Source organism: Capra hircus, chromosome 4 (assembly GCF_001704415.2).
Source record: "Capra hircus breed San Clemente chromosome 4, ASM170441v1, whole genome shotgun sequence".
NCBI classification, from domain to species: domain Eukaryota; kingdom Metazoa; phylum Chordata; class Mammalia; order Artiodactyla; family Bovidae; genus Capra; species Capra hircus.
The window spans coordinates 96,462,676-96,486,275 of NC_030811.1; the positions used below are offsets into that span (position 1 = coordinate 96,462,676).

The following is a 23,600-nucleotide window of genomic DNA, read 5'->3' on the forward strand; positions in this document are numbered from 1 at the left end:
TGTCCAATGCATGAAGGTGAAGTCGCTCAGTCGTGTCTGACTCTTATCCGTGCCCTTATGACAGCCTCTAAATACCAGAATCTAGCTTTATGGAATAGTGAGGTGTCACAACAGTGTGCTAGAGAGCCAGTTAGTAGTAGCTCTAGAAAGGCAATGTTAAATTTTCAGGAAGTTTCAGAGCTAGTTGACATCACCCTATGGTAAGAATATATACAACATGAAAGTGGTAAATTGGATAAAATTCATTTGCAATCATTCAAAAAGAGGATTCAAATATTGCATAAGTAATTGAAATTTTAAAAATCTAGACATGCTTCACATATCTGCCAAAATTTGCTTATGCAGAAAATGATGACTAAATAAAACAAAATAGTTTAAATATCTAGAGTATAAATATATATGTATGCACACACACAAACATATATACACTTTTTGGGGGGCTTACTTTGAAAATATGAGGTCTTCCCTCATAGCTTAGTTGGTAGATCATCTGCCTGCAATGCAGGAGACCTGGGTTTGATCCCTGGGTTGGGAAGATCCCCTGGAGAAGGAAATGGCAACCCACACCAGTGTTTTTGCCCGGAGAATCCCATGGACAGAGGAGCCTGACAGGTCCACGGGACTGCAAGGGTTAGACATGACTTAGCGACTAAACCACCACCACTCTGAAAAAAAAAAAAAAAGAAAAGACAATGACATTTAATTACACTTAGGAAAAATGTACGCTTTAATTTTGACTACAGTTTTTAGTAGCAAAACTGTAAAAACAAAGTATGAAAGAAATAAAATCATACAGACTTGCAAAACCCATTTATTTTTAAAAAGGAAACATAATTAAACCTTGTTGATTGGCCAAAGAAATTATGAGCACAGCTGGGTCTTTTAAAATGTATGCTGGTTGAAAGAGCTAGAAAATATTATTACCTTCTTTTGAAATCAATATCATTTTTAAAAAACAAATCAAGATGTATTTAACTAGAAGTTAGGTGGGAAGTGACAGCTAAGTGATTCAAATAAAATTAAAAGACTAATAAATGTGATTTAGTAAAAATTTCAGTTAAATCTCATGATACATTTTAAGTTTAATAATGTTATTAATAATAGGTGTATATTATTGGATTCATAATCCATCTCAGATACACACACTGTAAATTTGCTCATTTTCCTCTGTACAGCAGTCATATGTGAATTCTGTAAATGGGGACTCTGAATTTCAAAAGACTTACGACCACACAGGTTGTAACTAGCTATAGTGGATTTCTAACTCAGATTGGCTGGTTTCAAAGCTCCTGCTACTTTCTCTCAGTCATTCTTCCTTCCTAAATATATAAAATTTATAAATAATACGTAAAACTGTAAAATGTACATACCTTTAATTATAATCACAATTCTGTTTAATCAATGCAAAAGTTTTAAAAATGTATACGATTAAGACTTTTTTCCACTGATTGAAAATTATTGCAAGAAAGCAGAGGATACACTTTATATGTGTGTGGGTGTTGGAAAATTACATTTTAGGAGTAAATTTTATACTCCTCTTGTACAACACAGGTGTTGACCCACAAGTATTAAGTACAACAAACATGTTTATACTTAAAGCCCCTTTCCCTCCACATAGTAGTGAAATACTGAATGCTATTTAATACCTAACTTTCATTTCAAAAATTATGAGCTCTGCTCTGTGACATGTGAGAAAATTATTAAATTCTGAGTTTTGACAGAAAGCCTTAACTCAGTGTAAAATTACAAGCCATGAATTGTCCGCAGGACCCAGATGAAATCTTTACTTTGTCACAGAATTTACCTTATATCATTTATATGCTGTCTTTGTAGACATTCAAAGTAAGTGTAGAAAATTTTGCAAATCTAATATAAAAAGTAATTATGATCATTTTTATTTTTCAGACTTCAGTGAAAGTGAATTTCCTAGTGAAATTCTTAACTGTGTTACCTTCACGTTAGTCTTGAAAATATTCTGAATGCATAGATAATTGCATTTAAGTTCTTAAGTTTCTATATAAGTGTAATTTCATTTAGGACTTCTAAAAAGTATTTTTGGGGCTTCCCCAGTGGATCAGCTGGTAAAAAAAAAAAAAACAAAAACAGAAAACAAAAAACTGCTTGCAATGTAGGAGACACAGGAGACGCAAGTTTGATCCCTCTGTCGGGAAGATCCCCTGGACGGGGAAATGGCAACCCACTTCAGTATTTCTTGCTGGAAAAATCCCATGGACAGAGGATCCTGGCAGGCTAAGGTCCAAAGGGTTACAAAGAATCAGATGAAACTTAGCACACACACACATACACACAGTAAAATTTTAGAAGCTCCTTATGTAGTTAGCAATTCTTAAGGCTTGACAAAATGTTTTATGCCACAGGTGGGAATAAAGGAAGGCTTCATGGGTAGATGTTTATCACAAGTTAATATGCAAATATACATATGTATCTTTCTAAAATTGCTCCCCCCCCCATGAAAGGGACAAATAATAATATTATCCAGGTATTTCTCACAAGTTACTCTTAACAAAAGCACAGATTATGCCTTCCAAAATACCAACTTTTGACAGCAAACATCAAACTGCCATGATAGTATACCCAAAATGATTACTTTTAATTACCTGTGGATTTATCTTAAGCCGCTTTCATCCCCAACTTGTCTGTAATCTACCTTAGGATAAGCACTATGTCATATTGTTCTATGTCCGAGCACATTACATAATGAACTTTCCATGTTTATGTCTAACAAACCACACTCTCATCATATAGTATTTGGCTATGGATGCCTGATTCAGCGGAGAAGGCAATGGCACCCCACTCTAGTACTCTTGCCTGGAAAATCCCATGGATGGAGGAGCCTGGTAGGCTATGGGGTCGCTAAGAGTCGGACATGACTGAGCGACTTCCCTTTCACTTTTCATTTTCATGCATTGGACAAGGAAATGGCAACCCACTCCAGTGTTCTTGCCTGGAGAATCCCAGGGACGGGGGAGCCTCGTAGGCTGCCGTCTATGGGGTCGCACAGAGTCGAACACAACTGAAGTGACTTAGCAGTAGCAGTAACAGCCTGATTCAGAGATGGATTATAGCATAAATTGGTATGCAAATGCCACTTTATTATTGAGCCTCAGAGCTCAACAAGATTGTTAATTTCTAATACTCCTTTCTTCACAAACCAGCAGAACCCAGACCTGACCATCATTCCTGCCTTCTTTTGTCCAAAATGTGTAACTCTATAATCAGTGTCTCTGATGCCAATCTCTTCCTTCATCTCTCAGAATAACGTTTATATAGTAAATGGACTCTCATCTTTTTTTCTTATTCATTGCAGCTATTCTGGTTTCACTGGTCTCTGTCAGCAACCAACTTTGTGTACATATTCTTTATTGCATAACCCAGTACTTCACATGTTACCATCAGAAACTCTTTTAAATTGTTTCATCTTTTTGGTTAGAGCTCATGTTTCAGATATTTTTCAAAGTAAATTTTGTTGCAGGTTTTCCCAGCTCAAAATACATATTAGATAGTAAATACTGGTAATAATTATGGGGAGAAAGATGATGATATATGAGTTGTATATGTTGGGAACCTTCAGCAGCACTTCCTTGTCTTTTTAATATTATTATGTTCAAACATACTCGCATCAGAATTTTTCATTGTATTTTGGAAAATTATTAAATCACAAGTTGACTTAATCACAGAGCACTGATTTTATTTTTATTCTATTTTTTATTTCTTTAGAAAGCATGTACTACTCTAGTGCAAACAGAATTCTGCCTGTTGAGTGTATATAAGTAATGTTCCTTGAATGTAAGTCCTAAATTCTTAGCCTTATCCCAATTGTGAAAATTCCTTTATGGAAGCAGTCACAAATTGACTTAATACAGATTGGTTACCCTGAGATGGTTTTCCTTCTTGCCAAGACAGCTGCAGTAGAGAAATACATCACAAAGCATTGAACTCTACCAGCAGCAATCAAGAGGAAACCAACTGCTGCTTGGTGCCTGGGCTAGAATCCTGAGTTGATTGGGATTTTCTAATCTTTATTATTTTATTACTGTTATCTGTTACTTAATATTTTATATCTGTTTTTCATACTTGGAAATTAAAGCAAATCAATTTATAAGTCATTTGCTATTAATATTCCCATATAATTATTTCTACAATTACTATTATTGTTAAAAAATACGTGATTTACTTCTCAAACTTTCTATATGAAGAAAGTTGTGAGTGGACAATATAATGGGTTCATAATGTTGTTCAGTAAACACATGATCTTATTTTTTAACCCATTTAAGAATGTTAGTTATACATTTTATGTACTCAGATATCAAGGCAGAAAATGACTCTTCTTTACCTAAAACTATATACCTGGCTACTAGGATTCTTTGTAGGAGAAGAAGCACACACAGTTATACACATACACACACACACACACACACACACACACACACACACAATTTGACTCCAGTTTTTAACCTTCAGAGGAGACAAAAATTCATAGTTATCCCACTGGGCCTTGTGAAGTGTCACCTCAACAGTTTCATTGGAAATATCACAATTAAATCTGCAGCTTCATTTGTAGACTAGCCAAAAATAATACACAGATCCCTTTAAAGATTTGTCCATTTTTCAATGTAAAATAAAACTCTGCTAGTTACTGTGTAAAACCTAAACTTCCTAGGTTTTAGGTAGACTTTTGTTTCTAGAACTAAATTTTCATATGCTTGAAAAAAATGTCTAACTCCTAATTCTATCGAATCTATCATTTTCAGTTGCTGAGGTTCTTAGAGCCCAGTCCCCACTAATAATCGCTAGAGCTTGCAGTGCCTAGAGTATGCAGTTACGGTGCTAAATGATTTACTTAATTTAATCCTGTTCACTTTAATTCTGTGTTAAATACGAGGAAAAGGCAAGTTCATGGTTGAATAAGCAGACAAATGGCAGAAACTGTGCTCTTAACATCTGCTCATTTGGCATCTTGCGTCATAAATATTCTGCGTAGTTTTCACAGCCATGTTTGTTCTAAGTTGATTCAGTGGTTCAGTTGCGTTTGACTCTTTGTGACTCTATAGACTGTAGGCCACCAGGCTTCTCTGTCCATGGGATCCTGCAGGCAAGAGTTCTGGAGTGCCTTGTCCTCCTCCAGAGGATCTTCCCGACTCAGGGATTGAACCCGTGTCTCTTACATCTCCTACACTGGTAGGCAGAGTCTTTACCACTAGTGACACCTGGGAAGGGATAGCTATATTTAATACCACAATTAAATAATGATGTTTCTTGAATCCTTGTTCTTGTGAAGAGGCCATGCAATAGGTAAGGATATTTAGGGATCTGAAAGAATGCTTTCGTGTCTCTTTCTATAGCTGAAAGACACTTGAGCCCTAAAAACATCACCTAATAGTATGTGATCTCTGATGAGGACATTTAGTCATTCTGAGTCTTTTTATTTCTCCTCTATAACTACAGCAAGTGGAACTAAAAGATTTGTGGGAATCTGTTCAAGTTCTAAAATACATGCATTTTAATTCAAGGTTTATTAATTAAGCCAACTTCATTAATTTAATGATATATATTTACTAAAATAATGAATTTATCATAGCTCTTATGGGCTTTAATGTATCATTGAAACATGGCATTAAGAAAAACACTTCATGAGCAGTCTAGTCATTGGCTGGGAAGAGATAAGGCTTGACTGTGGTATAAAGGTGGTGTTGTTTATACATAAGGCATTTACAGTAACTTCTGATTCAAGTTGGTCATCCCTAGAGAGAGATGCATAACTTGCATTTATGAATATGTTATCTCACAGATACAGAGAACATATTGGTGTTTGCCAGAGGGAAGTCATAGGTCTGGGGTCCACGGAATGGGTGAAGGAGATCAACAAGTACAAACTTCTGGTTATAAAATAAACAAGTCCTGGGGATTTAAAATATGGGAATAAAGTCAATAATATTGTATTAAAATTGTGTGGTTACAGAAAATAACTAGAACCATTGTAGGAATCATTCCACAGTATATATATACATATGCTGAATCACCATGTTGTACATCTGAAACTGCTATAATATTATGTCTATTTTCCTCAGTAAAAATACATGTAATAAAAATAAAATATAATAGATATCTCAGCAATAACTCATTTCAGTTCCCACTTTTTGTGCCTGTCAATATATGAATCCAGTTTTACCTTACAACTTATTCTAAATGGAGTCCCTTTGTTTTTAAGTAATGAAATGTGAACAGTTGATTTTATTTTAAATTCACTACTTTGCCTTTTCAATTATTTATTTACTGTGTAGCCCTTTCTGACAGTAAGGTGCAATCAAATGGTTCTTCCTTTGTGGCATAAATACAGGGTGAAATATCAAAGAACTAATAAACTTTGATGAAACTAATATGATTGACATTGTAAATTCCAAATATATATAATAAAGACAGTATTTTTGCTAAAAATTTCAAAAGAATCCAAAGACATACTAAATGGAAATATAATGCAACTTATCTTGAGTCAAATTTAACATAAATTTAGTTCTCACACCAAATTGAAGAGCTTTCCAGGTTGTGCTAGTGGTAAAGAGCCCACTTGCAAATGCAAGAGACACGGGTTCGATACTTGAGTCAGGAAGATCCTCTGGAGGAGGGCATGGCAACCCACTCCAGTATTCTTGCCTGGAGAATTCCAAGGATAGAGGAGCCTGGCGGGCTATAGTCCATGAGGTCGCAAAGCGTCAGACACGACTGAAGTGACTTAGCATGCACCAAATTCAGGTATTTAACACAAAAACAAAATCAGCACATGTCTTCAGGGTAAGTGTAATTTTCTCCAATTTTGCGATACACTTCTAGGCTTAGTTACAGAAGCCCAGAATTAATTTTGTGCCTCTAGCTACACCCTAGAACAAGGGAACGCAACAGAATCAGGCTCATGCACCTACTTGGATTGCACTTGATAGCAATGGCTTTCACAAGAATCAACATTGTACCTTCAATGGGAGCAGGAGCCTTAGGGAAGAGTTTTTGACATACAGCTTTCCATTATATTTTCCCCCATCCTATTAGTTTAAAAGTGCACCGCTCCTCTGGGATCCCAAGAAATGATCTTGTTTCTTAAATACAATGCTTACCACATTCTGCCACTATTTATTTCTTCTGAAAGGGAAAGTGAAAGTCACTCAGTTGTAGCCTGCAAGGCTCCTCTGTCTATGGAATTCTACAGGCAAGAATACTGGAGTGGGTAGCCGTTCCCTTCTGCAGGGGATCTTCCCAACCCAGGGATCAAACCCAAGTCTCCTGCATTGCAGGCAGATTCTTTACTGTCTGAGCTAACAGGGAAACCCTTATTTCCCTTACTAGAATATAAATGTTTGATGTCAACTATTGTTCTCATGGACGGAGGAGCCTGGTGGGCTGCAGTCCATGGGGTCACACAGAGTCAGACATGACTGAAGCGACTTAGCAGCAGCAGCAGCAGCATTATTCTCATTTATTTAGTAATTGAGGGTGAGCAAGCAGGTGCAAACCTCCAGATCCACTCCCCATTCACCTCCTATTCGGCTCTTATGTCAGCAAATGACTTGGAGTTACATGGTCTTACTGTGTCCCTGAGAGGATGAGGAAGGAAAGAAGTGCTTTTCAGAAATCAGAAATCTAGGTAACTTGATGGTGGCTGGAAGAATTGTGACATCTCTAATTTACATCTGTCAATGGGGCAAAAAGCACTGAGATCCCTTTCTATATTGGACAGCACCATACAATTTTTGCAATGAGGGCCCAGAAAACTCAGCACCAATTCTGCTACAGCTTGATAAATCCCTCGGACATACAACAACAGAACTTCCATAAAGTTTATTTTATATTATAGAAGACAAGTCTGTATCTTCTAAGGGTGTAAGGGGTTGTACTTACACTGTTGTTTTGAGCCCTTTTCTTTGGCAACTCACTGTATATTTTTTGGCAAGTGACTTTAATATATTTTTATAGCAGTAACTCTTATAAATTATTGAGCTTTTTATTTATCTTCATGTCTGCTTTGCATCTCTGGATTCTAGACTCTAGGTAATTTAACAGTAAGATATTTGCCTTAATTCATCTTCATATTCCCAATGCTAAGCACCTAATTTTGAATCTCTTCTGGATCTTTGATTTTCACGCTGAAATCATGGATTGTGATTTCCATGATAACCCTAAGGGGCCTTCATCTGTTATAAAAATTTGAATGACCCTCAGCTTTAAAAAAAAAAAAAAAGAGAAAGTGCCACTAAATATTGCTTTATATTAACTACTTTTTCAAAGCACACATCTTTCACGTAATTGATGGCAGATGAAGACAAGTAATATTAACTCCAATTTATTTCTATAATGCCATGGTTATACACATTCAGATAAAAAAGTACCAAATCAGTGTTAGGATTTTAAAATTTAAAACCCAAGAGATTAAATGGTATACCAAGTGAAGGAACAGACTGCACATAGTTCATAATTCCTACCCTTAGCACTACTGAGATTTTGGACTGGATAATTCTTACTATATTTATATGCAGGGAAATATGAACCCATTCAAGATAAATGGGTGGTGATGGCTGTCCTGGGCATTGTAAGATGTTTAGCAGCATCCCTGGCTTCTACTCACCAGATGCTAGAGCAAGCCCCAGCTCCACTTTAGTGTTGTCGAATATTGCACAGGACTCCCAGTTTAATTTAAAATCCAGATAAACAATGAATAGCATTTTAGTTGAAGTATACCCCAAGTATTGCATGGGACCAAAAGAAGTGAAAACTGTCACTATTTCAGATGACCTGACACTGTATATGGAAAACCCCCAAGGACTCTACCAAAGTACTGTTGGAACTAACAAATAAATTCAGGGAAGTTGCAGGACACAAAATTAATATACGAAACATATGTTGCATTTCTAAGTTAAATTTTGTTGGAGTATAGTTACTTTACAATGTTGTATTAGTGTCTGCTCTATGGCAAATATAGCCTCTTTTTTAGGATTTCCTTCTCATTTAGGTTGGGCTTCCCAGGTGGCTCAGCAATAAAGAATCCACCTACAATGCGGGAGCCACAGGAGACATGGGTTCGATCCCTGGGTCGGGAAGATCCCCTGGAGAAGGGCACAACAACCCACTCCAGTATTCTTGCCTGGAGATTCCCATGAACAGAGGAGCCTGATGGGCTACAGTCCATGGGGTCGCAAAGAGTCGGACACGACTGAAGCGACTTAGCGCAGCACGGCACTCGTTTAGGCTACAGCAGAGCAGTGATATACACTAGTAACAAGTTATCGGAAAGAGAACTCAAGAGAACAAACAATCTCATTTACAATCATATCAAAAAGAATAAAATATTTAAGAATAAATTTAATCAAAAAGGTGAAAGACCTGCACATGAAAAACTTAGGATATTGATGAGAGAAATTGAAGAAAACACAAATAAATGGAAAGGCATTCGTATTCATGGATTAGAAGTAAGACTGTTCAAATGCCCATATCTGATTTAAATTGGCTAAAATTCCTTTAACTGCTACTGAGCGACTTCACTTTCACTTTTCGCTCTCATGCATTGGAGGAGGAAATGGCAACCCACTCCAGTGATCTTGCCTGGAGAATCCCAGCGACTGGGGAGCCTGGTGGGCTGCCATCCATGGGGTCGCACAGAGTCGGACACGACTGAAGCGACTTAGCAGCAGCAGCAGCTGTTATCTTAAAATTATGGAGGAAGAAGGAAGCAAAGAGAAGGACTTAGTTGTAGTATCTGCCAGTTTATTCTAGGAATGCAATGCAATGCTAAGGTAAGATTATTACCTACTGTAAGAAATCATCTACATATAAGGTATGGATGACTTTAGAGACCCAAATATCCTATTTTTAAGGAAATTGTGAGATATTTGTTTTCATATTATTTATATCCATATTCATAGTAAGTTATTAAATAGGTAACAATTTAAGAATAATTCTATGGTATTATCAGTCTCTCTTTTTCTCTCATTCTAAAATGTAATCTAAAAGTGTACAGATTTTAAAAAGTATCTCAGGTCTTCATATTCTTTCCCTTTATGCAATTACATCATGTAATTTTGCATGATTGTGTAATGTTGTCAATTGTAATACTTGCTTATGTGGGTAGCTACTGCTAAATATTGACATGGTCATATATACTGAATTTTGATTCTTCTCACTTTCAGAATTAGTTGTACAAAACATGCCCCAAATGTGTTGGAAAAAAGTCAAATCTGTAAACTAAAATTTACTCTAATATAATAGTAACTATTCTATATCATAAAAGTTTCAGCTATATATCGTTAATCTTTCAATTATCTCCTAGCAAGTAAAAGCCTAAATGCCTTTAACAGAAATAAGTAGAATGTTCTTTAAAAATTATCTGTTCAAAACATACAATTGGCAACACAAATGTTAGAAAAATAAATATATCTTCTGTTTCATAATGTGAGATTTATCTGACTTATTTCATTCCTGAAAGCGTAACTAGACAACCCCATGAATAATCAAGGAGGCAATGAGCAGGGAGACTGGATGATGAAAGAGTATATCCACCAGTTGATAATCACTGGCCCAGCCCATAGGATGACTTTTGCATGTTAAATACAACTATTACTATTATCAAAACTAAACTGTTATCAAAAATAGAAATTTCTTTTTTTTTAATCTTTGATAATTAGGCTTGGTAAAGAATCCACTTACAATGCAGGAGACCTGGGTTCCATCCCTGGGTTGGGAAGATCCCCTGGAGAAGGGAAGGATCACCCACTCCAGTATTCGGGCCTGGAGAATTCCTTGGACTATACAGTTCATGTGGTTATAAAGAGTCTGACACGACTGAGTGACTTTCACTTTCACTTCTTTATAAGTAAAGAGAAACTGTTATAATGGCTATAGATTTTTCATATCAGTGCTGTAAGAAATAGTGGATAGTTTCAATGCTAATTTCTATTCTAGATTTAGCACAGTAATTTTCAACCTCCCCCCTTTTTTTTTTTCACTTAATGTATAAGAGACACATTCATTAGTAATAGAAGCTTAGCATGGCTGTGGTTCTCAGATCTGGAGAGTGAATCAGCTAGAGGATTAAAAAACCCCTGGGGAAGATCGCTTACCCTGAAAAAAAAACCCCTGGAAAGTTTGAAATGCCCACTCATTAAAAATCTTGAGTAGCAAGTTGGATAAGTTTCTCACAAGACAGGCGATTTCCCGTTTAAATGTGAAAATTACTAGCATCAATAGGATTATTCTATTAAGTTCCCTACCTCTATCCACAATTCTTATGCCTCTGTAAATATAATTATTAGCTTCCAATATCTGCTATTTGTGGAGCTTTGTTAATAGCAGAGCATCTCTCATTTTGAATAGCCTACAAAACATTAATACAAAAAGTTGCAAAGAACTATCGACTATGGCTTAACATTCATTCTTTCTTCAGAATATGAAATAAGGATTCATTTTAGTCTGAGCTATAAGAGCATTCCTTTACATTTTGATATTTTTACAGACATTGGTAAATTATGTTCTTCATTTAAACGAGTTAATAAGTTTACTCAGGGTAGCCAAAAATATACTCAATCAGACTTTTATTATTTCTCTTTTGCTAAGAGGTATTCTGTGCCACTAGTGAACAGACCTAGCCCTTACATTACTTGTCTTCCATAAAACATTATTATCTTTTGGCATCCTCTTGCACTAGGGGAAATAAAAAGTCACATGTGGAGAAGTTCTAAATGCTAGACAGAAACGATCCTTGGAGGGCAATTTTTATCCTCCACGGAAGTATAGCAGACTTCGTCCATTAGCATAGTCCCAGGGAGCAAAAGGTTAGAGAACTGGGACTGCCAGCTCTACCTGAACACATAAGTCAACATTTCCTCCAAGTGACGAGGGAGTGTGAGAGTGCACCCACATGTGCATTAAAGTATCTGAGACGAGAAATAACAATTGTAATATTTTACATTGCAATGTACTGTACAGATGGTGACATTTTGTTTGTGGTTGTAGGGAAGAAAGGAAGGCAGTTTCCAGACTCCCCTCCCTCAACACCTACCATTTGGCGTAGGATATGGGAGAGGCTGAAGAAAACGGAGGGAGTTTTGCCTCAGTTGAAACAGCTGGGAAACAGATGGAAGCTAAATTGCCATTTGCCAAAAGCCTCATCCAAGGCTCCCACCCATTTTCCACCAAGGAAGAGTTAGTCAGGTGAAGGCAGAAGGAGCTGAAGGGTCAGCAAATGATGGACTTTGGAAAGTGCAGGCAAGAAACGTCCAAAAAGATGTTTGAAATCCAAGATTTTAGAAGTCCAGAAATGCAATCCCAAGGAGCATGTTTTTAATAGGAAGGAAAAAGTGGGAGCATCATGGGTGGAAACCACAACAGAATCATAGATCCAAGAGTGTAAGTGCCCACAGAATTAATTGACATTGGTCCTATTCTACTTAAATTGCATTGACAGTCTCTTTAAGGTAATGAAGTCAAGATGCACATACCCACTCTTTGTCATGTAAATTACAATGTAATTATTCCTGGGTGATCATTGTAAATGTAACTGTGCACAATTCACGTGGTTTTAGTCATTGGATTTCACTTTGTGAGCTGCTTAGATTTGGAATTCAGGCACTTGGTTAAGTTTCTTTTGGATATAAATGTTGAATTATAGCCAGACTTTTGTTCAAATTCAGTCATGGGATGTATAAACCATCTTCTTGTATATTTCTAGTTCCAGGGGGCATGCATATAGATAGATACACTGCATGTAACCCTTCTTCCAAGTACTGGCCCAAGTTTTGTATGTTTGTGTGTGTCTGTGGTATTTTTGAAGTACTGTTGAATACTGAGGAAGTTAAAAGAAATTGGTTTCAAAAATAAACACCACTTAATAGGCTTTCCTCAATGTGAGTTTGTTCATTCATGCTTATATAAGGGAATGTGTTAACCATGAATCATTCAAATTGAATTGCTCATGAGAAAAAATGCTCTGGCTTTGCTGTCAGTTTCCAGACTTACATTACTGAAGGGAGTAAAGCATTGTCCCCTCATAAAGAATAATTAGCCACAGATTTCAAACTGAATGTGGCTCCAAATTGGCGAAAATACTTTTGATTCACGTGAGAACATGCATCCTTGTGAGAGGGACCTATCTGAATATTCTGGGCTGTGACTGAGTTTGCTTCTGCCAGAACAGCCCATGGAAAAGTTAAGGGGGAAAAAAAAGAAAGCAATCATCGGAAAGTTTTGTTCACACGTTACCAGAGTAGCAAAATGCACGGAAGATGTGGAAGTTTGCAAATCTGTAGCTAAAAGAGTGGATAATGGACAGCAGGTTCCACTTAGAGCCAGGTAAATTGGCATTGCGTAAACACAGCCGACCTGAGAGCTCACACATCACGTAATAACTAACTCATCCGGTCCCAGTAGCTTATAGTAAAATACAGTCAGCCTGTGTCTGACATGTCGCAAACCACTTTTCACACCGGATAAAGCCTGCCTGCCCTGCTAAGGTAGGGAGCCAGTCAATATAGGGTTACATGACAAGCCCAGAAATGCGATCTATGAGTCTGAAGAATTCCCGACAGCGCCACCGTACCATTCAGTGAAGCACGCCCATGATCCGCAGAGAAAAAATAATGGCCCTGCATGCCAAAGTTTTGACCTATTGCCACTGCTGCTTACTTGTGTGTGTGTGTTAGTCGCTCAGTCATATCAGACTCTTTGCGACCCCATGGACTGTAGCCTGCCAGGCTCCTCGGTCCATGGAATTTTCCAGGCAAGAATATTGGAATGGGTTGCCATTTTCTTCTCCAGGGGATCTTTCCAACCCAGGGCTGCTACTTAGACCTAGAAAACTTTGCATTTGGCCAGCTTTGATCCTGGTAAGAATCAAATCAAAACTGTTTCGCTTAGGCCACCTTGTCTAGTGGATTTCCATTATGCAGGCCCCTCTTAACTTCAGTTAGACTTCCCTCAGCCAGACAGGAAAAGAGCACTAAAAAAACCCCAACATCTTTGCCCATAGCATATTTAAGTATCATTAGATGAAGAAGCAAATATTGCTTTAAAAGACCCTTCATAAAGCTGTTCAGTTCAGTTCAGTCAGTCAGTCCTGTCCGATTCTTTGCAACCCCATGGACTGCAGCATGCCAGGCCTCCCTGTCCATCACCAACTCTGAGTTTACTCAGACTCATGTCCATTGAGTCGGTGATGTCATCGAACCATCTCATCCTCTGTTGTCCCCTTCTCCTGCCTTCAGTCTTTCCCAGCATCAGGGTCTTTTCCAATGAGTCAGTTCTTCACATCAGGTGGCAAAGTATTGGAGTTTCAGCTTCAGCATCAGTCCTTCCAATGAATATTCAGGACTGATTTCCTTTAGGAAATCATAAAGCTTTACCTTACTACATTTGTCAGTTTTTTTAAAAATGTCCCTTTTTAGGTAATCTGATGGTAATATGATTGATCCATTATTTTTTCTATATCATTTATCTCATTTGGCTTCATAGAAGAGTTCATTGTATCCCTGTGTGATTAAGGCATTAGTATTTATATGTAGATGCTCAAAAATAACTAGAAAACTGAATTTTCGAGAGTATACAGACATGCTACTTAATCTTGATTATGTTTATATTTCACTGAGGATAAATTTGACATGAATTATTAGAGCTGGTATGATTATATATTACTTGGTATATGTAGAATTTTTTTCACTATAGATATGCATGAGTATTAAGAATATCTTCTAACCTACATATCAGGGATATTATATGGACAAGTAAGATTTGATTTTGTTGTTTAGTCACTTGGTCATGTTCAGCTCTTTTGCAACCCCATGAATTGTAGCCTGCCAGGCTTTTCTGACCTTGCAGTTTCCCAGGCAAGAATACTGGACTGGGTTGCTCCTTCTCCAAGGGATCTTTCTGACCCAGGGATCGAACCCCCATCTTCTGCATTGCAGGAAGATTCTTTACTGCTGAGCCACAGGGGAAGTCTGATAAAGAAAATAGTCTACGTTAATTATGCCTTGAACTCTTAGGGAAAAAAATGCCATGATATACTGTAAATTATCATTTTTATAAGACATTATAAGATGTTGTGTTTGGCTAGCTATGTTAGATGTTATGCATCTTATGTTTATCTCATATATAGTGAAAAATCATTTAAAATTCTTTTCATATTTTGAGTTAAATGAGCAAAATTTTATTTATAGATTCCACTTTGCCCTAAGAATTTTGCAAGAATAGAGCATTGTTATTGCCTTTAAGGAGATTGCACTTCAATAAAAATTTAAAAGGCAGTAAATTCACACAGACACACTCATACACACACACACATTTAAGTATACACACTTATGTATGCTTAGTCCGAGCTTGAACTGACTTTTGTAGTCTAGTTGCTAAATTTGAATTTCTCAAATAATCACATACTGAGTCACCACTATTTTTAGGATCATCTGTTCAATTAAACTTAGAAGTCAAGAATTTATGTTGAAAAACTTATTAGAAGAAATCTTGTGTCTGAATAGTTTTAGATAAAAACTTGTTTAATAGAGAGGCTTTGTTTTTTCTTGTTATTAATACTATAATAGCATATTAAGTGAAAGTGTTAGTCACTTAGTCATGTCTGACTCTGCAACTCCATTGACTGGGGCCTGCCAGGCTCCTCTGTCCTTGGAATTCTCTAGGCAAGTATTGGAGTGGGTTGTCATTCCCTTCTCCAGTGGGTCTTCCCAACCTAGGGACTGAACCAGTGTTTTCTGCATTGAAGGCAGATTCTTTACCATCTGTGCCACCAGGGAAGCATATTAAGAACAGTTAATTTTTTTTGTGTGTATTGATATTTCAAAAGAAGAAAACTAGACACAGCCCCAATTAGGCTGTGAGTCACCTCAGGGCACATAGGAAAAAAATGCAATTTATCTCACCCTGTCAAGATAAATCTTACTGTCTTTGGTTTCTCTCTATTTTTACTGTGTTTAATAGAGTACCTGGAAAAGTAGTTATTCAGTAAATGTTTCTGTTCTAAATGAAATGATTGAATGTGTTTGAGTGAATGAACTAAATCTAATTCTTTTACTTTTTTTCACCAGACTCCCAGGAAGGAAATTACAAGTCAGAAGTCAACAGCAAACCCAGAAAGGAAAGAACAGCTTTTACCAAAGAGCAAATCAGAGAACTTGAAGCAGAATTTGCCCATCATAATTATCTGACCAGACTGAGGCGATATGAGATAGCAGTGAATCTGGATCTCACTGAAAGACAGGTAATGTTGGACATTGTCATTATATATTTTTAGTTGCTTTGGGTCAACAGTCTTCTCTCACCATTTAAAAAATATCTAGATCAGTTCAATTCAGTCTGTCAGTAGTGCAAGACTCTTTGTGACCCCATGGACTGCAGCACGCAAGGCCTCCCTGTCCATCACCAACTTCTGGAGTTTACTCAAACTCATGTCCACCCAGTTGGTGATGCCATCCAACCATCCCATCCTCTGCTGTCCCCTTCTCCTCCTGCCTTCAGTCTTTCCCAACTTCAGGGTCTTTTCACATGGGTCAGTTCTTCCATCAGGTGGCCAAAGTATTGGAATTTCAGCTTCAGCTTCAGCTTCAGTCCTTCTAATGAATATTCAGGACCGATCTCCTTTAGGATTGACTGGTTGGATCTCCTTGCAGTCCAAGACTCTCAAGAGTGTTCTCCAACTGCTACTGCTGCTGCTGCTAAGTGGCTTCAGTCATGTCTGACCCTATGCAACCCCTTAGACGGCAGCCTACCAGGCTCCCCCATCCCTGGGATTCTCCAGGCAAGAACACTGGAGTAGGTTGCTATGTCCTTCTCCAATGCATGAAAGTGAAAAGTGAAAGTGAACTCATTCAGTTGTGTCTGACTCTTCCAGGCAAGAGTACTGGAGTGGGGTGCCTTTGCCTTCTCTGGTCTTCTGCAACACCACAGCTCAAAAGCATCAGTTCTTCGTTGCTCAGCTTTCTTTAGGATCCAACTCTAACATCCATACAGGAGTACTGGAAAAACCATAGCTTTGACTATGCGGACCTTTGTTGGCAAAGTAATGTCTCTGCTTTTTAATATGCTGTCTAGGTTGGTCATAGCTTTTCTTCCGAGGATCCAGCATCTTTCAATTCTATGGCTGCAGTCACCATCTGCAGTGATTTTGGAGCCCAAGAAGATAAATTCTCTCACTGTTTCCATTGTTTCCCCATCCATTTGCCGTGAAGGGATGGGACTGGATACCATGATCTTTGATTTTGTAATGTTGAGTTTTAAGTCAGCTTTTTCACTCTCCCCTTTCACTTTCATCAAGAGGTTGTTTAGTTCCTTTTCACTTTCTGCCATAGGCGTGGTGTCATCTGCATATCTGGGGTTTTGATATTTCTCCTGGCCATCTTGATTCCAGCTTGTGCTTCATACAGCCCAGAATTTCTTATGATGCATAGAAGTTAAATAAACAAGGTGATGATATATAGTCTTGACGTACTCCTTTCCCAATTTGGAACCAGTCTGTTGTTCTATGCCCGGTTCTTACTGTTGCTTCTTGACCTGCATATAGATTTCTCAGGAGACAGGGTCTGGTAGTCCCATCTCTTGAAGAATTTTCCAGTTTGTTGTGATCCACACAGACGAAGGCTTTGGTTTAGTCAATAAAGCAGAAGTGAATGTTTTTTCTAGAATTTGATCTAATGGGTGTTGGCAATTTGATCTCTGGTTCCTCTGCCTTTTCTAAATCCATCTTGAACATCTGGAAGTTCCTGGTTCACATACTGTTCTTGGAGAATTTTGAGCATTAGTTTCCTAGCATGTGAGATGAATGCAATTGTGCAGTAGTTTGAGCATTCTTTGGCATTGCCTTTCTTTGGGATTGGAATGAACACTGACCTTTCCCAGTCCTGTGGTCACTGCTGAGTTACCAAACTTGCTGGCACTTTAAGAGCATCATCTTTTAGGATTTGAAATAGCTCAGCTGAAATTCCATCACCTTGACTAGCTTTGTTCATAGTGATGCTTCCTAAGGCCCACTTCACTTCCATTTTAGGATGTCTGGCTCTAGGTGAGTGATCACACCATGGTGTGGTTATCATGATCTGTAATTCTAGATATCTGGATCTGTGATTCTCAGATATCATTGGGAAGATCAATTTTCTCTTTTGCCCAGCATAATGATATAATTAAGGAAGAATAAAATAAAGTGAAGTGAAGTCACTCAGTCGTGTCTGACTCTTTGCAATCCCATGTCCGTGGGATTCTCCAGGCAGGAATATTGGAGTGGGTTGCCATTTCCTTCTCCAGAGGATCTTCCCAACACAGGGATCACACCCAGGTCTCCCGTACTGCAGGCAGACTTTTTACTGTCTGAGCCACCAAGGGCTCCCTGAAGAATAAAATAGTCATATTGATTTATTTTACTTTACAATATTGTATTGGTTTTGCCACACATTGACATAAATCTGCCACGGGGGTACATGTGTTCCCCGTCCTGAACCCCTCTCCCACCTCCCTCCCCATCCCATCCCTCTGGGTTTGTTTATTCAGTTTATGGAATCATCCTTTGTTCTGTGATTGTATCTTATATTTTTTGTTTCTAAAGTATTATTTCTTTTATATAATGATGGCATATGGAGAGGACTTTTGTTTATTTTTTATATTCATTTATTTTTAATTGATTTATGATTGCTTTACAATATTGGTTTGATTTCTGTCATATATCAACATGTATTAACCATAGGTGTACATACGTCCCCTCCCTTTTTAACCTCCCTTCCACCTCCCACCCTGTCCCACTCTCTAGGTTGTTACAGAGCCCCCGTTTGTGTTCCCTGAGTCTTACAGCAAATTCCCATTGGCTGTTTATTTACATATGCCAGTGTATATGCTTCCATGTTACTCTCTCCATTCATCTTGTTTATTTTTAAAATCTCCTTATTTCACATAATAGAAATTTGGAAACCCCATGTTAGTTTCTTTTACTGCTCAGGATAGGGTTTATGTCACAGTAATACATTAACCCTCAAATCTGAATGACATAAGAATAAAGTTTATTGTTTGTTCACTCTCCCTACTAACTTTGCAAGTCCAGCTTTCCAAATAATCACTCAGGACCCAGTCTGACCTTCTAGCATCCTGACATGTGGTGTCCGTGGTAACTGCAAGAGGTAAGAAAGAGCTGGAGGTTCAGGCATTGACCTCTAAATGTTTTCACCTGGAAATGACCCATGTCACTTTCATTTTCACTCTAATGTCTGGAAATATTCAATGGTACCACTTAAATTTAAGGGAGCTGAGACATGGTTGGCACAAGGGCACATACATCATTGGTAAATATCTACCCTACTGCTCAAAATATTTTTGAAATTGTATTTGTCTCAGAAATTAAAAATTCTGGTACCTACTCATTTAGAGAAACTTTGAAATGATTAGCGATTTGTGAACACCAGTTAATAAGACATAAATAATATTTTAATTAATTACATTTTAGATCCTTTCTTGGATTTTATTTGAATGGCAGATGATTTGCTCGAATAGTTTCCCTGAGCACTCTTTTATATATGGGTTCTGATTTTCCCTAGAAGAATCTAGCCTACTGATGGTTAATAGTTGCTAATCTTTAGAAAAACATTCCTGAAAGGCAAACGCAAACATCTTTATGGACAGTGCAGTTATGATTGGCACTCTTAGGAGCAGAGTCTCATTTCCTCTTTCACTGTGTGCACCTCCTCCAGGGATCCCATTGGAACCAAAGAAATATCAACAGGGTGTGGACAAATGAATACTATCTTAGGAGAGCAAGTTATTTTATCCAACTTCTTAAATCATTTGCTTTCCTTCTGTTAATTTCTATATTTCAGCTTTTAGTAGGATCATTTTGGGTAGTGAAAATATACAGAGGAACACTTTTATGTGGTTCTATTTATTGGCAGTTTATATTTTATTAAATATTATGACTAGTACCTAAGTTATGGAGCACAACATTTTCCTTCCCTTGAACTTCACATACAAAGTTCTCTCCATAAGTGTACAACATTTGGCATGATGGAAAGCAGGATCCAAAATCTACATCATCAGACATCTGCTTTTTTGCTCTCTTTTTTTTTTTTAACCGGGAACAGAAAAAATATGATGGAGGGATGGAATTACACATTAATGTTTTTGTAAAGAGAATGTGAATTCTAGGAAATGTAACTGTATTTAAAGTGATACATAAAGGAAATAAGAAACTAGAGTTTGCTTGTAATCTACAGAAATGTGGGATTTATAACTCTGCTCTTAATTAAGAGAAAAGTCAAAATCTGTGCTTTCTTTGCTGGAGAGGTCCTATGGTTCCCTGTCATTATCTGATCATAGAGTAGAGGTTTCACTTTTGGCCAAGAATGATTTCTTTTTAGGAGGAATTCTGTAAATTTTGTTTGGAAATTTCGAAGGCATTTTGAGTATTTCTTCTTTCTTCCTGACTTGCCATTCTTGGAAAAGAATTATAAGCAATTATATGAAAAATTATATTATATGTATATGTACACACACACTATATACACAGGGCTTCCGTGCTGACTCAGATGGTAAAGAATCTGCCTGCAATGGAGGAAACCCAGGTTGGATCCCTGGGTGGGGAATATCCCCTGGATATAGGAATGGCTGCCCACTCCAGTATTCTTGCCTGAAGAATTTTATGAACAGAGGAGCCTGGTGGGCTACAGTCCATGGGGTCTCAAAGAGTCAAACACGACTGAGTGACTAAAACTTTCACTTCACTTTTCATACTGTACACACACACATACCCAGTTTTAATCTTTTTTTAAGAGTCTCTTTAAAATTCTGTATCACTTAGACTTTGCTGTGTAACAAACCTCTTAAAAGTCTTAATGGCTTTAAATAATAACCAGCGCTTAATTTCCTCAAAGTTTAGAGGATCAAAAATTTTTATCTGAGCTCAGTTGGACAGTTCTACTTCTGGCCTTACCTAGAGACCTTGTGCAACTCTGTTCAGCTGGTGGGTGACTAAGAACTGGTTGTTCTAGGCAGCCTCACCTGGGACAGCTTGTCTCTATCTCTGTTGCATGCGTGATTTCATCTTCTACTAGGCTCCCTGACATTCTTCAAATAGTGGTAGAAGTATTCCCAGGAGTATTTAGAGAAAAAACACCAGTGTGTGTAGGTGTTCAAAGCCTCTGCTCAGATCATGTTTCCTAATGTCCCATTGTCTAAAGCAAATCATATGACCAAGCTCTGTAACAGAGCACCACCTACGGGAGTGGATACATGGAAGGAAGGCAAAAATTTTTGGAGGTCATTAGGGAAACAATCCAAATATAGCCTCATAAAGGGAAAAATTACAACAACAAAAGTAAATCCTGAGGTAATTAGGTTTTCAAATAATTGCAAATTTGGTATTATTCAGAAGTTTTTTTATCCTATATCTCTATTAATTAGTTTGTCAAGTTAATAAACGATATAATGGATATATGTGGAACCTAAATTCCAAATCAAAATTATGTCTTTAGTTTTTGTTACTAAGAAAAATTCAGTTGTTATGAGAAAAAATCAGAACAAAAACCCTGTATTTGCCAGATGGAATTGTGTATTCTTAGACAAGTAACAATCTCCCCAAGGCATAAAGTGGAAATTAAAACTACCTTCTCTTTCTTTTACTCAGGTTTATATGTTACAATGAATGTGAAAGAACTTTTAGCATAAACTATAAAACAAATCTATTACTCAGAGGGGGAAAACTTCTTTGCTATGAAAGGCTTAGTGAGTTAATCCTTTTGTAATACAAATACCTCTCATCCCAGGGAGATATTTTCAGTTAATTTTCTCATGGTTGGGCTTTTAAAATTATAAACACAGAGTTATCAATTGAAGCCTTTTCATTCATCTTCTTTTAATTGAGATGCAGCTATTCCATTTCTTTGATTTTGCATTAATGTCATTCATACTTATCTATGTAATCTATGTCTTGACTTAAAATATTAAATAGCATCCCTTTATAGGGTTTCCACCTGTAAAATATTCTAACTCTAGATTTGTAATTTTTCAATTCCATTTTACTGAAAGATATATTTTTTCCATACTTTAAATTAACGTGGGATTTATTAAAGTAACTTAAATGTATATACCAAAGAATATTATATCTACTCCCGTATTGTTCAGTGTTTCCCTAAACTTTAATAGGATGTTTAATCTCCTAAACTATTTTTTCTCTATTTTTTAAAAGCCTTTCAAGATTCAAATACAGAGAAAGAACAGATATATTGTATATAATGTGAAGGGAAAAAGCAGCAAATATTGAATCATTTCCACGAGCAGCAAAATTATTTCACAGAAATAACTTTATCCTAAATGAAACTTAATTTATAAACAGAAGCAGTTTTAAATGTACTTTTATTTAGAAAACTTACATAGTTGCCTATAAAGTATGTATAACTGATATGTTATTTGTAGATACTGCTCCTTTGTTTATATCACCCAAGCAACATCAGTTCAGTCATTCAGTGGTGTCTGACTCTTTGCAACCCCATGAACTACAGCATGCCAGGCCTCCCTGTCCATCACCAACTCCCGGAGCTTGCTCAAACTCATGTCCCAGTCAATATACCTGCCACATATTCTACAATGGGCTACACATGTGATTTAAATATTTGAAATAATGATTAGATTTCCTTTTAGAAAAAAATAATATATGCTAAATCCTTGACTATTACTCGGGACTCAAATTTTCAAATCTGGAGGAACAACTCTGAAATCTCCAAAGAAACTGGACTTTTATGTTTGTGTCTCCCACACGGCAATGCCTGTACAGGTAGGGGACATCTGTTATCCCCTTTGAATTCCATCTGGCCAAAGAGGAAGAAGAAGGGTAAAGAGAAAAGAGGCTTATCGTGCAAAGTAATTCCATGTTAGCACTTAAATAAAATTGTTTTATGTTCAGTAAAAGTGGAGACACTGGGACGAAGTTAAGTTTTAAATATTTTAATTATGTGCTTAGTCACTCAGTCGTGTCTGACTCTTTTCGACCCCATGGATTGTAGCCTGTCAGACTCCACTGTCTATGGGGATTCTCCAGGCAAGAATACTGCAGTGGGGGTTTCCATGCCCTCCTCCAGGGGATTTTCCCAATCCAGGGATTGAATCCAGGTCTCCTGCATTGCAGGTGGATTCTTTTAATGTCTGAGCCACCAGGAAAGCCCAACACTGTTTTGTGTAACATTTACCACTGTAGTAACCCTCCAGCTTCTAATTTACACCTTCACAGGTACAACATATTCTTCTATACTGTTCTCAATCAACAGCTAATAATCCTTAATTGGCAGAGTCACTTGGAATACTTTGAAGAGCCAGTCAGTCTAAAGACCCTCCTGTCCCAAGGTATTTTTAAGTTTGACAAGCTTATTCTGGCTTTTTCATCCATCCAGACGCACTTGGAAAAAACTCATGCCAAAGTTTTAATATCTCACAGTGGGATGAAGAGGGAAGGCAGTTGCATAAAACCATAGGAGTGTCAAAAATGGACATATTTATAGAGTCAACACTGCCAGATATAGAAAGAATGAGAGCTTCTTCCATGTCACAAAATTATTTTCTGTGCGATGTTGCAGATT

General features: G+C 37.2%; 1 protein-coding gene across 1 annotated transcript in view; it reads left to right on the forward strand.

Annotated features, from left to right (window-relative positions):
* The window catches only part of MEOX2 (mesenchyme homeobox 2), a 76,023-nt gene that overhangs the window by 39,935 nt on the left and 12,488 nt on the right, over positions 1 to 23,600 (forward strand). Inside the window, exon 2 of the mRNA XM_005678989.3 lies at positions 16,089 to 16,261. Within this exon, the coding sequence (XP_005679046.2) occupies positions 16,089 to 16,261 (173 nt within the window). The remainder of the gene's footprint in view (positions 1 to 16,088; positions 16,262 to 23,600) is intronic.